General features: G+C 45.6%; 2 protein-coding genes across 2 annotated transcripts; both read right to left on the bottom strand.

Moving 5' to 3' along the window:
• Positions 1-97: 97 nt before the first annotated feature.
• LOC142991158 (heat shock protein beta-7-like) lies at positions 98-1,032 on the bottom strand. Its single transcript, XM_076141183.1, has 3 exons — positions 848-1,032; positions 626-759; positions 98-314 (listed from the first exon to the last, which is right to left on the bottom strand). The coding sequence occupies exons 1-3, from the start codon at positions 894-896 to the stop codon at positions 180-182; spliced, it is 318 nt and encodes a 105-aa protein (XP_075997298.1). The 5' UTR covers positions 897-1,032; the 3' UTR covers positions 98-179.
• Positions 1,033-1,669: 637 nt separating this feature from the next.
• epha2a (eph receptor A2 a) lies at positions 1,670-13,214 on the bottom strand. Its single transcript, XM_076141078.1, has 17 exons — positions 13,054-13,214; positions 12,090-12,157; positions 10,070-10,706; positions 6,471-6,626; positions 6,047-6,379; positions 5,724-5,851; positions 5,441-5,618; positions 5,229-5,331; positions 4,901-4,953; positions 4,667-4,792; positions 4,369-4,554; positions 4,188-4,249; positions 3,868-4,077; positions 3,541-3,690; positions 3,075-3,268; positions 2,803-2,958; positions 1,670-2,516 (listed from the first exon to the last, which is right to left on the bottom strand). Exons 1-17 carry the CDS (start codon positions 13,127-13,129, stop codon positions 2,408-2,410), a joined length of 2,925 nt encoding a protein of 974 aa, XP_075997193.1. The 5' UTR covers positions 13,130-13,214; the 3' UTR covers positions 1,670-2,407.
• Positions 13,215-14,632: the final 1,418 nt, after the last annotated feature.

Below are 14,632 nucleotides of genomic sequence, written 5' to 3'. Positions count from 1 at the left end.
CTTCTGCACCCCATGAACAAACGCTCTTAAAATGCGTCACTCATATTTCCATTAGTCAGTGAAGGAAGCACTAACTGTCATTCTCCTTTGTGCCACTAGAGGCCTCTAAACTCCACTTTTTCACAGTGAGGTATCGCCGACTGACAGACTGATAATTGAATATAGGGTGATATACTGTGTTAAATTAGCCTGTTGGCGCTAACAGTCAAAACCCCACTGCTCTCAATAATAAAGGCCACAGACATGGGATCCACATCCACTGGCAGCTTGCATTGGTGGGAAAATGTGTTTGTGACTGTGCCATCGTCTTCAAGCTGGTAAGAACAAACAGAAAATAAATTTTTTTAAGACATAGGAAAGGTGAAAAATATTATCAGTGGGTTGCAAAGGCACTTCAAGGCTTGCAAAGGCTTCATTTGACATATTTCCATGTTGGAGAGTCTGACAAGTCTTTAAAATATGTAATTGTTCATACAGTCTTTCAAAAGTAGTATTCTGGATAGGGCAATGATTTGAAATAATTCTAATATCAAGACCATACTCAAATTGTACAGTCTATTTAGAAATCTGTCACTCTTAATCCATTACAACCAAGTAAACTCTTTCATACAAATGAATGGCTCACCTTCTCAGCATTGACCTCTATCAGGTTGTTGTAAGACGTGATGATAACTTCTTCTGGAGAAAATTCACTCACGTCAAGTCTAAATTGGAACGCGTCTCCAATGGTCTGGATTTTCCCCGTAGGATAAGAATGGCCTGAAACGTCATAGTCATGTAAACTGAAATGTGAATCTACAGAAAAAGTGTTAAAGTGTTACATGCAGCCCGTCTTTACTTAGCTGACCTGGTAATGATCCTGAATCTTCAAAGTACGTGGCTCGGCTTTTCTCCATGCAGGCGGTGGGCGCTGGCTATCTAAACGAATGTTTCTGCTGTACGGACGAGTACAATCAAGTCATTCTATTCTTCTAATCTCGGCACCTTTGTGTTGTCTATTGTTTGTCTGTGAAGTATCATGACATATGGGTCCTTTATAGGCTACTGAGCGCTGGCTGGGTGTGGGCGAACCCTGACCCATCCAGGGGGCTCAAAGCTGCACTGGGCTCCAAGAACATGCCAAGGATTATAGATATTTAACAACTCTGAGCTGTTGTTGAGCTGTTGCCAAGGGGCCCAAAATGTCTAGCCGCTCCCCTGGCTGGGAGCGAAGGAAGTTTGACGTGTGTGAAAAGGGTGTGGAGATGTCCCTGTATAAATGAATAAGCTGGATTTATTAGGTGTGACATTGCATGAGCTGTCACCATTAATTCATCTTTAAGCCTAGTGAGTCCTAGTCTGACTCACAGTACAAGACACGCACACAAGATTGCAGGTTTAATTTTGATTTAAATTGTGCTTTTTTTTCACCAATGCAGCCCCTTTTTCCAAGAGCTTTGACCCTAATGACACTATCAATAATTTGACAGGGTAAACTCCATGTCGGGGGAATTTAGCATTGCTGAGTGATTGTGGTATGATGAACCACAGTTGTGTGTAGGTGTGACATTCCTCTCCACCTTGGCAAAGTTACCGAGGTGGATCCACCTCAGCTGGTCAACAGGCGTCACCTAAGTCAAACGCAAACTGACTGATGAATAAAAAAAATAAATGATCCAGTTACAAGGCAACACTGATTTTATTTAAACAGGGGGGAAAAATACACTAACTTGCACGTGTGTGTCATATCAGCGTTATTCTTCACTTTACAAAGGACATAAATATAAAATAAAATAAATATTAAATAACAAACAGCTAAGACATGATGTAAACGGGGAAAAACGAGAATGCATTAGAAAATGAGGTGAGTGATACAAGATTTATAAAAAAACACAAATATGTGATTTTCTGCCCTGAGTGGAATAATAATTCCAAGTTTAAGAGTAAGTATCACAAAAACTGTAGGAAAAACACAGATTTAAGGATCCAGACGGACTGGCAGGGAAAGTGAGTGCTTGGGAAAAGTTGCCCTTAACCTTAAAGGACCTGAAATATATATTTTGCTTTTAAGACTTCCAGTTCAGTCATATAGTAAATTCAAAGCAAAGCACTCTCACATTTAATATGCATTTACATTTATAAGGCTTTCATAATCTACTTTACACAACTCAGTTATGCTCACTGTATAAAACATTTTTTTTACATAATGATAAATTATTCTTCTGTTATTTTAAAGTACTTGAGTGTTTTTAATCTCAGTCCTTTCTGAGCGGATTGGACTATCCTCTTCAGTCAGTTCAGTGCCACACAGCCCAGAAACAAACAGGCAGTGTGGCTCAGTTTGCACCCCCCCACACTTCAGTCCTCGGTGTCCGTCAGTGAAATGGCATGGTCGCTCAGTGCAATATGATTAGGAGGAATGCTTAGATCACACTGAAAACACGCTGAGTGAACTGGTCTCGTCTTTCAGGCCCAGGATGCTGTAAGCTATCCTCTTCATGTGTCCCGGCAGCCGCACTCCAATATTCCTGATGTCTCTGAAGGAGCAAAAGAGCGCGGTGTTAAATGCTACATTCTAAATATACTGAAAACAAAATGATGGAGCTCATGTTTTGCGTAAGAAGACCGCAGCGGTCGCGTGGAGGGCAGGGCAGCAGGAGAGAATGAGAACAAATGTGGTGTGTTTGCATTCACAAACGTTTGGCTACCAAATGTTTCAACCGAGGGCTCAATACTTTCTCTGTGTCGCACACAAACGTGGCACTGTGCCAGATAAATCATAGCGTCGTGGTCCGGCTGCATCTGTGCCATGTGTGCACTTACTCATGCTTCAGGGCCAGCACCTGTTCCATGGTTGTGATTCCTGCACGGCTGAAGCTGTCGTTGTACTGACTCATCTTGATGGACTCCAGCCACTCGGGCACCGTCCTGAACACAGTGCCGTCACAGCCGCTGGTGCTGGGTAGGCGGATGGACACACTACATGGAACAAAACATATTTGGATTGCTCATTATTTACTCAGATGATTGACTCGGATGTGTAGTCATCATGTGAGTGTTTGAACAGCAGGGAACCGGTCTTACTGTCTACATACCGCGGATCGAAGTCAGCAATGGTTTTCAAAGACTCTGGGCTTCGGAGCAGTTTGTCCAAAATGTTGAGGATGTCAGAAAAACGAGGCCGTTTGGATCTGTCGTGCTGCCAACACTGGAACATCAGCTGGTAGATGGCAGACGGGCAGTCCATCGGAGCCGGCAGTCTGAAGGCTTCATTTATGGCCTTCATAACCTAAGGAGGAGGAGGAGGGGCAGGGTTTTGAGTCAAAGCACACAGTGACAGTTTAAACAGGCAGCGGTCTGAGAATTTACTGTTCATATGTTTACATTTACAGCTAATTAGAGAGGGATGGTGGGAACTGCACTGGAGTCAGGCAACTTTCAATCAGCACCTCTGCTGAGCTGCCTCAGTGGGCTACACATGAGAGTTGACCTGCACAGGCCAAAGCGATCCTTCATGTTAACTAGAGAGGCTGGAAACCAGATTGGACACATGGGCCTTACCTCATGATTGCTCATATCCCAGTAGGGTCGTTCTCCAAACGCCATGACTTCCCACATGACAATGCCGAAGCTCCACGCATCGCTGCCTGACGTGAATTTCCTGTACGCGATGGCCTCTGGGGCCGTCCAGCGAATGGGGATTTTCCCTCCCTGACAGAAGAGAAACACGAACAAATCATATTTAATGGACGAAGGGAGGGAAAACACGAGTTTGCTGAAAGAGCAACACTGTATTCTGGACACTTGAGAGTAAAAATACCACTCAGGAACTAAACTTTTGGTTATAAAGAAAATAACCCTGGAGTTTCTCTTTCTCTTTAGACTTACGCTGGTGGTGTAGGTTCCTTCAGCATCGTCCTCCAGCACACGTGACAGGCCAAAGTCAGACACTTTACACTCCAGGTTGCTGTTTACCAGAACGTTCCTGGCTGCCAGATCTCGGTGGACATAGCTCATATCTGAGAGGTACTTCATACCGGCCGCTATTCCACGTAGCATTCCCACTAACTGGTATGATGGAATCTCTCCGTCACGGCCCTAAAGCGAGCAGAAATACAGTAATCATTATATTTCTGCAGGTTTATAACCTAAACAGCATCAAAAGCTCATTGTAACGCCCAATTCCTGTGATCCTCCCTTGTACTTACCCGCAGATATGTATCAAGAGCGCCGTTCTCCATGTATTCTGTCACTATCATGGCATGTTTGACTGAAAATCAGAAAAAATGGAAAAATGTTTAGTGAAGATTGAGGTAGAAGCAGTTGGTATTCATTAAGCTTTTTCTGTAAATGAGTGTTTGTTCTGTCTGAGGTTCTGTCTGAACTCACATTTGGTCACGACTCCCTCCAGGCGGATGATGTTTGGGTGTGAGAACTGTCCCATGATGCTGGCCTCGCCCAAAAAGTCCTGCCTCTGCTTCTCTGAGTATCCGGGCTTTAGGGTCTTGATCGCCACTGCCGTCTCTCCTCGCCCTGGAGTCTTCATCACCCCGCGAAACACTTCCCCAAACTCTCCTGATGGACCGGCAGAGAGCAGGAGGAAACATCAGAAACGGCACGACGGCATTTCGGCTGAAGCGGAAGGTAGGCGATCGAACCGTGAGGTGTAACTCGGAGCGACTCTTACCTACGCCGATGACTTTCTGTTTGGTGACGGCACTGGGGCTGATTTCTGTGGCAAACTTCATGATGGCAATGTTGGGATCCTCATACATGTGCGGATCCACGTAGGTCTTTAGCGGCTTTAGCTGATCTGATGGGCGAATAACGATGCAAACATTAGAGTAAGTAACACATTGAACGGACACCTACGGTACTAAATGTGGATCTGGATCTGCAATTGAATGTTTCGTTTGCTAACCTGATGAGAAGTAGGGATCTTCAGGTCCTCCTCTGCGGCGAGAGTTCAGTCTCCTGAGAGAGAAGACGCAACAAATTCACTAAGGGACTCACCAGCATCCATACTGTCTTATTAGTAATTGCAGGCCTGTCTTAGCTGAGAGACCATAGCTGCATTCAATAGGAGCACTTGGCTATTACTGATAAACCCTCTGTGAGCCGCCTCACCAGCGTGTCCTTACTTTACTGCAGCATGTGGCACATAATCACACAGTTTGCATGTTTCAAGATAATACTTATCTAAATGACACAGGGATTAAACATGGACACGAAGGTCTATTGCTACCAACCGTTTACGCAGCAGCAGAACGCCGACCACAATGAGCAGGATCACTGCGACGCCCACAACAGCGACCATAACCATGGTGGAGTTGTTTTGGATTTGAGACTCCGCTGTTGCAAATCACAGGAAGAGATTAATTTATTAGAAGACAGAAATTGGGACATCTGTACGTGTAGAGAAATCACAGATGTTTGAGAGGGTTGAATCGGTTTAAGTTACCTAATGGCAGCGTCTGGAACTCGTGCTCCATGCTGTAGCTGCCAGGGTTTCCTTCAGGACTCAGTGCCTGGACCCTGAACATGTAAGTGGTGTCTGGGGAGAGGTCCATAATCTGGGCGGAGCTTTTCTCCAGAATCAGGACGGTGTACGTGGTTACATCACGCTCGTTGTCGTCGTCCTGCAAAGACACAAACAGATACATTAGAATTGGTTGAATAGCTGGAGTGGAATAAATGAACGACGCCTAAAGAGAGACAAAACGGCACAAAAACCTCCGTCTTACTTTTCTGCGGTACATGAGCTCGTAGCGGTGGCTGACATGAGCAGGAGGTCTGCGGGACAAAGCCCAGGACAGAGACAGGCTGGTGGGGCTGCGCTCATCCAGACGGATCAGCGTCACCTTTGGAGGATCTGAGGGCGGCAAAGGGTGGAGAGCAAAACATCAGTTAGTGACTAATCACAGTCTCTGGGATGGACATTTGGAAATGACAGCCTTTGGGCCACGAAGTCCTTTCATTGTGTAATAAGCTCACTGGAAACTTTTATTGACACTCACGGGTTCATAAGGCTAACAAGATCTTCTCTTTTAAATGTGATCAAACTGACCTGTGTAGTCCAGAGCGGTGGTGATGGTGCTGCTGGGTCTGTCAGTGCTGTACTGGGACACTCCGCTGTGAGCCTCCACCGTGAAAGTGTAGTTGAGATGAGAATCCAGGTCACTGACTGTGACCGTGGTGTCGTGCAGGTCAGAGGGACCCGACTCAAAACGGATTTTCTCGCCACAGGGGACGCAGGAAGTGCCGTCACAGCGCTCGCACACCACACTGTATGTGAGGTCACTGCGGCCTCCTGTCACCAACGGCGGGCTCCAGGACAGCTGCAGCCTGCCCTCTGCCGACAGGGTGGTGGAGGTCAGGTCAAGAGGGGCACTGGGTGGCGCTGATGTGAGGAAGTGGAAGAGGTTAGGCGCGTGTCTCTCTTGATTTGGACTCAACTTTGTCAGGGACGGTGCGGTGAGTTGTGTTCTTACCAGAGCAGGCTGATGTAAGCGGGTCAGACGGAGACCGGAAGTATCCTTCCTCACAGGGACACACAAGGGCGCCGGCCGAGGAAGGTTTGGTGTTCCCGGGACAAACCTGACACAACTTGCTGGAGACGGACGGCTTGAAGTAGCCTGGTTTACACGCTGTGTGAGAGAAACGGTGTGTGTGTTTGTTGCATGACAAAACAAGCATGACATGTCTGAATACCGTCTGTGATACATTCTCACACTGGACAGGATGACTGATCAAGATGCAAACAATGAGCCGGCCTCTGTAATGCCAGTCTTTTCTACTTGGCAGGAAGCATGTATGTAACCTATAATCACACACTCTTTGTGTTCACAGGAATGAACAGGGATTTCCCAGACGATCTGTCTCGACTTGTCTTTTCGCCCGCAGCCTTAATCTTAGGCCACACTGCCAGTGTCAACTGAAACGTCGACTCCGTCAGGTGATCGGCCTTTCCCATTTATGAACTCACACACAGCTCACGCTCTCCGACATGGCGTGTCTGTGTTTTTGCGAAAGGAAGTGGCACCTTGGATACTGATGAAGTGTTGAGTCGTTGCAAATGGACGTTTCAGCCTTCCGGGGGCACGGAAGGTTAATGAGCGTGCACACTGGACAGAAACCAGGGCCCAAGAGTTGCATGTCTGACTGTGGGCTGACGTTTCCTGCCTTTCTTCCATCCTCCCCTCCCCACCCCAAAACCAACACCACCAAGTGACGAATTACAACATGCGAGGTTAAATAGTTGGAGGACAGCGGACTCAGGAAGAGGAAAAGCTTTCTGCGGACGAGTATGATTAGGTCTGTGTTTATGGAGACAAATCTAACGGAGGGCAGAAAGGCCACTGGACACCCTGAAAACATTAAAAGAACCAATCTTATGAAGGGTCTGGTCTTCCCCCCACTTTCATTCTTTTGTCTCCCTAGGGAGCAGCCTTTCATCTGGCCCCTGTGTTGGTGGGCCAAGACAAGAGGCCGAGGGAGCCTAAGCCTGGAGACGGGGCCGCGCTATGTAACCGCCGTGGCAGAAGGACCTTTGCACCGCCGCCTCAGAGGAAGAGAAGGGAGCAGGTTTGAGGGATAAGGATGAATGGATGGACAGAGGGGGGATGGGGAAAGGTCTGGAAGCACCAACAGAAGTTCTCCCTGGGGAGTCACACGGCGGGCGTGGGGGTGTAATAGAGGTCTTTTGGCATAAGAAAAGGGGGCCAGCCCATTTCATCTTGAGCTAGAGCGGCAGGACCTCTGTCACGTCTCCCTAAAGAAACTCCAGGCCCATTCATCTATTGTCTCTAGGATTGGACGGAGCGGTGCCATAAATATGTAGCATTAATCATTACAGCTTGCAAACGGTGGCATGTGTGCGGCGGACGAGCGCGTCATGAATACAAACATTTGTTAACGTCAACTTTAGAAATGATTAATCGACGCGTCAAAGCCAAACCCTGAGGAGAAACGTACTCTCTCTCTCTGTCTCTCTCTCTCTCCCCTTCTCTGTCTCTCTCTGGATATTTAAATACGGAAGACTTATTTGAATGTTGTGCATAACGACAAATTCTTTCGGAATTCGCTTCCCAAACGTTCAGACTCTCTTTGTCTTCACTTGTTGATTCAAATTGTGCACCTTAAGAGTCCCGCGCTCCCTTTTGAGCACGGAACACAAATGAAAAGGACTTATGTTCCGCACCAGTGCATCTGTTAATTGAATCTGCTTTTGCTCTTTGTGCTGATCCATTGTTCTAATGAGTGGGAACATGGATTAGGGAGCTCGTTGCGTGTGTTAACAACCGGATGAAAGAGCAAAGAGAGGCAAAGCACGGCATGTCATTGGCCAACAGCTGTCCTGTTGGTCTACTAATCCTCTTGACTAAATTACACTCCACACCTAACTAAGCAGCCACGAAACTAACCACCCTCATGCACCAACTGTCGCCTCGCTCCCCACCCTCACTCCTAAGCAAGGACAACCTGCTTATTTATGTCAGTCAGCATTCCTTCTCGCCTTGCGCAGCTTCCTTTTCCCACAACTGTTGGGCAATTCAGTGAAATCCATATCAGGCTTAAGGTTTGACTCTCTTAAGTAAATGTAGTAATGTGAGCGAGGCTGCGGGGATTTCCTACATGGGAAAGTTGGCTGGAAGGTAATAAAACTGCCATGGAAACGCTGGCGTGATTTTGTTTTAAGTTGGACAACAAAACATGTTTCCTGTATCCCAATAATAAGGTCATCCTCCAGATTTGAGCATTACTGTTAATACTTCCTGTCTTCCCCCTCGGCTGCTTCCTTGCTGGCTTCCGCTTCAGGTGTGTCCATCAGAACTGTGGAACATTCTGGCTATGTGCCCTTCCTCCCCGTTGATCCCGTCTGAGCTCTTTTCTCTCACTCTTTGTTCTTTACCAACTGTATCGGCGATGTGAACGATCTGTTCCACGATTCCGCAACGTGAGCAAACTCTGCCAGTCAAGGTGACTCTGTGTCTGCAGGAGTCATAAACCACAGCCTGACTCAGTCTAACCTCTGACAGGCGTGCCGGCCCCATCCCTGTAATCTGTGGTTCGCGTCGCCTTGGCAACTGACTGAAAGAAATACTTGTGAGAAGACGACGCGGGTACTCAGGTAGTCACTCAGGCACGTTCACACGGCCCCGTCCTTTAGTCAACCAGTACTGTAGGTGACGTGAGGGTAAAAGAATTCCTTTGAGAAATCCCCACAGCACACAGAGCCCTTCCTCCTTCCTTCCTCCTCTCTCTTTACCCTCTCTCCTCCCACGTTTCCTCGAGATAGTTGAACATGTCACACCCTGGCATGCCGGAGAGAAACCAACTTCCAGACAAACAATAAGAGCAAATAGGAGCCCTGCTGTGACTTGTACTTTACTGTACGCGGCCGTGTATTTTTTTTATTGACTTTCTTTGCGCCCGGGGTGTTGCTGGAGGCTGAGGACATGCTTCAGAGTGCTCACATTCCTCACCTTATACTGGATGTCACTGAACGCACATTTTAAAATGGCGTCTCTGCCTTTGATCTTTGTATTTAACAGATACCGACTCAGAAATACCAGAATGTTTATCACTTTTACCCCCAAGAGTCATAGAAGTACATCTCATATTCATCTTTCTATACCTCCGCTGGCCATTCTTCCTCTCCATAAAGCTCTACACCCCCCCCCCCCCCCCCCCCCCCCCCCCACCCAAGCTCCATTCCAAAGCCCTGAGAAACAGCCAGTGGAAAGAATGTGCTATTGGCCAAGAGGTATGAAGATGATACATAACGGGAGTCCAACCTCTCACGCTGCTTATCTCTATGTTATGGAGCAATGCTATGGTTTCCTCTCCACCAAAACAAAACACAACCAAACAAACAAGTTTCGACATGTTTGATCATCCCTATGTCTCGCTGCACCCAGTCCTGCTTTACTTGACCTACTTCAAGGCAGATAAGGAGAGATTCTTTGAGATACTTGATGTTCAAAACAAATCAAGCAAGAAGGTGTTGTGCGTCTTTACAAGTCAGTCAAGTAGCACAAACACAAATGGGCCTCAGTTGAGTGCATGGCAGACTTGTGGTACTGCTTACCTTGGCAGGAGTCCCCGGTGGTTTCGTAGCCTGCGCGGCACTGGCACTGGCCCACAGGAACCACCCATTTGCCTTCAGCTGAGCAGTAGATGCGCGGGGTGGCCTGGCTGACGGCGTTCTCCACGCAGGATCCCTCCACCGCCCTCAAAGCATCAGCCACGGTCTCCGGGAAGGCCGCCAAGCTCTGTACTGTGGATGGGCATGTTTTGTAATACACACGCACCGAGAGCAGTGCCACACAAGCGCCCATGTCCTGGAAGCCCAGATAAAAGCCTTTTCGCGACAGAGGCCCCACCGTCTTCGTCTCTGTGTTGACCTTTAGCACTCGACCCCGGGTGATCTCATCTGGCGCGATGGTGGCCACTTTGCGGAACTGGCCTTTGCGGAAATTGGTTCCCACGTCGGCGTCGGCCTCGGAGATGAACAGGTTGAACGTTTCCCTGCAGGCCAGCGAAGCGCCGTCAAAGGTGTTACAGTCTCGCACCACAAACTGGAGCTCCACAGAGACCCGTGTAGTCCCTGGACGACGCTGAATAAAGGTGGTGCGTAACCAGTTGTCCTGTTCTGAGGAGTCGATGTTGCATATACTGTAGGTGTAGAGGAGAGAGCCATTGACCACAGTCTGGACTATCTCCCACTGTAGGGTAAAGACAGGAGAGACGGGTTAGAGTGAGAGGGAGACATCACTGCCACCGAGCTACAATAATGAAAGGAGGAAAAAAGGCTTTTTAATAACAGACTTCAGCAGCTTTGTTCCTGCCCAGAAGCAAGTTTAATTGATGACACCTCTGCTTTCATGCTGAGTGAGAAGCTCATAAACTGAAAAAAAAAAGTGAGCTGTAGCTTTTTCCACACGTTAGAGTTATTGGCCTGGACATGTGCTGCGCTGCAACGTGTGTGGTTTTCCACTAACTCACAAGGGACCGTGTCTGTGAGACACATAAAGCCAACAAATACTGCTGGAGAATACCAACTAACATTTATGACTGTTAAATGAGCTTTATAGGCAAAGTGCAAAAGCATGGCAGCAGAATTGGCAGCAATTAAGAGAGTTTAAGAGAGGGAAGCCATGACGGGTTGAAAGATTAAGAGCCTCTATTATACATTAGGAAACCTTAACACCTCATGGGATCGTAGTCATAGTCTTAGGAACCAAAAGCTCTTTAAGTGGTGTTTCCAAAAAGTTTCATCCATTTGCAAAAAGTGGAACGCAATGATTACTTTATGGCTTTGGTTGCAAAACAGTTTTACATATCCGATGATCTTACATTTCTAAAGTTTCTGTTCTTCTTCTATTGAACTTCCGTCTTCTACCCGTGCAGTTATGTCTAAATTCAAATATTTGCCCGAGCCAAAACCAAATACAGCTGATAATCTTGTCGAGCTACATTTAAATACATTTGCAAGTCTGAGAGAGCTGGAGGAGAATGGAGAAAAGGTTTGAAAGGGGAGTGGAAATTCCATCTGAAAAAAAATAAGAATCCTTGGATCTGAAACAGACGCAAAAGAAAAGTGGCCCACGCTCTGGAAGTGGCTGTGTCCTGTTGCTTTTTATAGATGGAAAGCCACTGCACTATAGATAGAGGAATGGTTCTCCACACACAGACCAGCCTTTCTTTCTCCTCTGCTCACGCCTCTCAAAATGTCCACATCGTCCTTCTGTTATCTCTGAGCATAAAGGACACATGAGGGGAAAATAGGCTATAACTAGGTTTTGTGGTTTAGCGCTGGAATGATAACTATCTGCTGTGTGTGTTTGTAAAGCGTGCTGCTTTTACCGTAAGTGTCTACGTAGTTTGAACCTTGACGTGTTCGTGGCACTCATAGTTTCCTTATGAAAGGGTGGATTTAACACAAAAGTAACCAAGCTCTGCCAAAAACCTCCTGGAGCTGCCATTCATGCCCTCTTATCCCAGAAAGAGGTTTGGTGGACGGACAGACAGGTTTTTTACTCCTCAAAACACCAAAAACACAGCTTAAGTTTTTTTTGAAGAGGGCCTGCTGAGGTATAAATACTCACTCCGTTCTCAGATGGTGAAGTCAGCCAGCCCAGCTCTCCTCCTGAAGCTCTCATGTCCAGTAAAAGCTCTACCAGAACAACAAAATGAAGAAGACACTTGAGAGGACAATCGCAAGAAATGACAGTTAAATGGGCTGTTAAATAATACAAAACAAATCCAGACTTTAATGTACAATACAACCCATCTTCCTCCAATCTCAGAGGGCAACAACTTTATGGGGGGCACATGCCTCCCTTTGACAAATTAATCAAGCATGTCGGTCTGATTCAGAACTTCATGGACCGTGTCCCCCAGGTCAGGGATTCAGCACTAATAACGTCTGAGAAAGGCGTGGGTTGTTAAATTGCCATGACGAGAGAAATACATGAGCAATGAAATACAAGTCCGACACGTTTTGGCATTTTACAGGTGCTCCCAGCCACTAAGACCTGAAGTCTGATTCATCCAAAAGGTGCAGCTTATACAAATATCATTTATAACATTTATAAAATATTTCAGCGTTCTGGAATTGTGTGTACATCATTCTTCTGTTTTATTGATTTATAACTCCATTGCCTTACTAGTGTATCATTCCCTTGTAATTAACTTGAAAGGTACCATATTAAAGAAGGTTTGAGAGACATTTTAGTACTTAATACTCAATATCAAGTGACATCGTGAGCTACATCGTAACTGAATTCCTTTATAACTATACAGAAACATACATCAGATTGCCTTTTAACGTGCTGTTAGAATTTATAAAATAACTTTATAGGGCGATATTTAATGAATATTGACTTGACAGAAATTTAAAGAATCCGATAAGAGGAATTCAAACATTCTAATGTCGCATAAAGGCAAAGCGGAGGTAATAGAGCGTTAAATCACATAAAACATGCGACCAGATTCCAGCCTTCTGACTCACGAGGCAAAGCTCAAACTAGACAACACCTTTTAAAACAAGCTCCTTTATAAGGTACTTACGGTCTTTCGAATGTGCGCCGAGAAACATTGTGTTGATAAATACAAAAAGTAGGAGTTTGAGCCGATGGAAATCCATAATTCCACAACTTTAGCAGTCGTGGTGGTGAGTGTTACGGGCTCGCTCTCTCACTCTGACGCTCTCTCTCTCTCTGTGTAGCTGTACCGGCTTTCTGAGACCGAGCCCATTCACAAACAGGTCATTAGCCCCGCCCACCGGCCTCTGGAATGTGGAAGTTGCCAAATATGGTGGTCAGAGGGCGGGGTCACGACGATCTGACCGCACCTGTTTCATTGAGACTGGCGTTTGCTTACTGCGCTGTAAAATCGTTTTTTAATCGATATGAAATTGAATCTGACTTTTAAAGGTTTTTTTTTTTTAATCGAGAAAATTGAAGAAAATGCGCAAACAACAATGTAAGAAATTGTGAAATTAAAAAATTGAAAAATTGAAAAAAAGTGAAATTAAAACTTCCACTCAGTACCTTTAACAAAAACTTTTTCAAAAGTAAACAAAATGTCAGTTTTTCAATTAACAGAACCAGCTTTTTTTAGCCTTATCTTGACTTTTATAATGAAATTTTCAAAATAACTTAACAGCAATTTCATCTAGATTTTTTATTTTGCTCAAATGCATGCAGCGTTCCCATGAGCGATTTTCAATTGTCTTTGGCGTGAACTGTTGCTTTGGTGTCACGTCTGCAGCTGCATCTGTGGGAATTTAATACATGTTGAGTCTCCAAAGTCCCTAACACAGATGTGAACAAACACAAAGACGGGAATTGTTGAATTCCAATCATGTTGGGGTACTTTTCATTTGTGTTTAATTGCACCACCACTTGATCATTGTCCTGTAGGGGAATGTTAATGTCAGTCAGGTGTAAATGTGCTCTTAATGACTCAAAAAGGTATCAAAATTGTATAGAATTTGTGTAGATAAAACAAAAATACTGTTTACACTGATAAACATCTTTGTATTACAGATTTCACAAAGAAAGAGTGGGCAAGTTGGACAATCTTTTTTGTCTGTGTTCCAAGTAATTGCCTGAATCCTCCACAATGTCTCATCCAGGACTTGTCTTTCCCACGACTGGTAAAGGAGGGGTCAAGTGGGGGGGTGGTCTGGTATGAATATATGACTACTAATGAGACAGTCCTAATAAAGAACCTTGCAATTTGGCTATGAATATGTGACCGCAAAGAAGATCTGACAATAGCATCACCTAGCAACTCTTATCTGGAGGAATTTCAGAGTCAAGTCTTCTCCGTGAAGCGACGTGTACTTGGGTAGAAGAGCCCCTCAGACTGAGGGTCCAACACTGACAGCCATCCTGACAAAGACCCCCCAAAAAAACAACTGAAGAGGCAGACAATGTCTTGTCCAACGCTACCATACACGGACATTAATCATACAACAGACAGAGTGAAAGATGTTTGGTTAAAAAACTAGATTAACAAGTTAAGTGTGGGTTGGATTATGTCTATTTTGACCTTCAAATGACAATCGCTTGAATTGCTCACAAACACATATGGCAGGTTAACAACAGATACTCCACCGTTTAAGGAAAATGACCCCATTGCA

This window comes from Genypterus blacodes, unplaced genomic scaffold (genome assembly GCF_046128005.1).
Source record: "Genypterus blacodes isolate CSIRO-AG114 ecotype Tasmania unplaced genomic scaffold, CSIRO-AGI_Gbla_v1 ptg000017l_1, whole genome shotgun sequence".
Taxonomy (NCBI): Eukaryota; Metazoa; Chordata; class Actinopteri; order Ophidiiformes; family Ophidiidae; genus Genypterus; species Genypterus blacodes.
The sequence above is the reverse complement of the archived record's forward strand: the minus strand, read 5'-3'. Positions and strand labels throughout refer to the sequence as shown.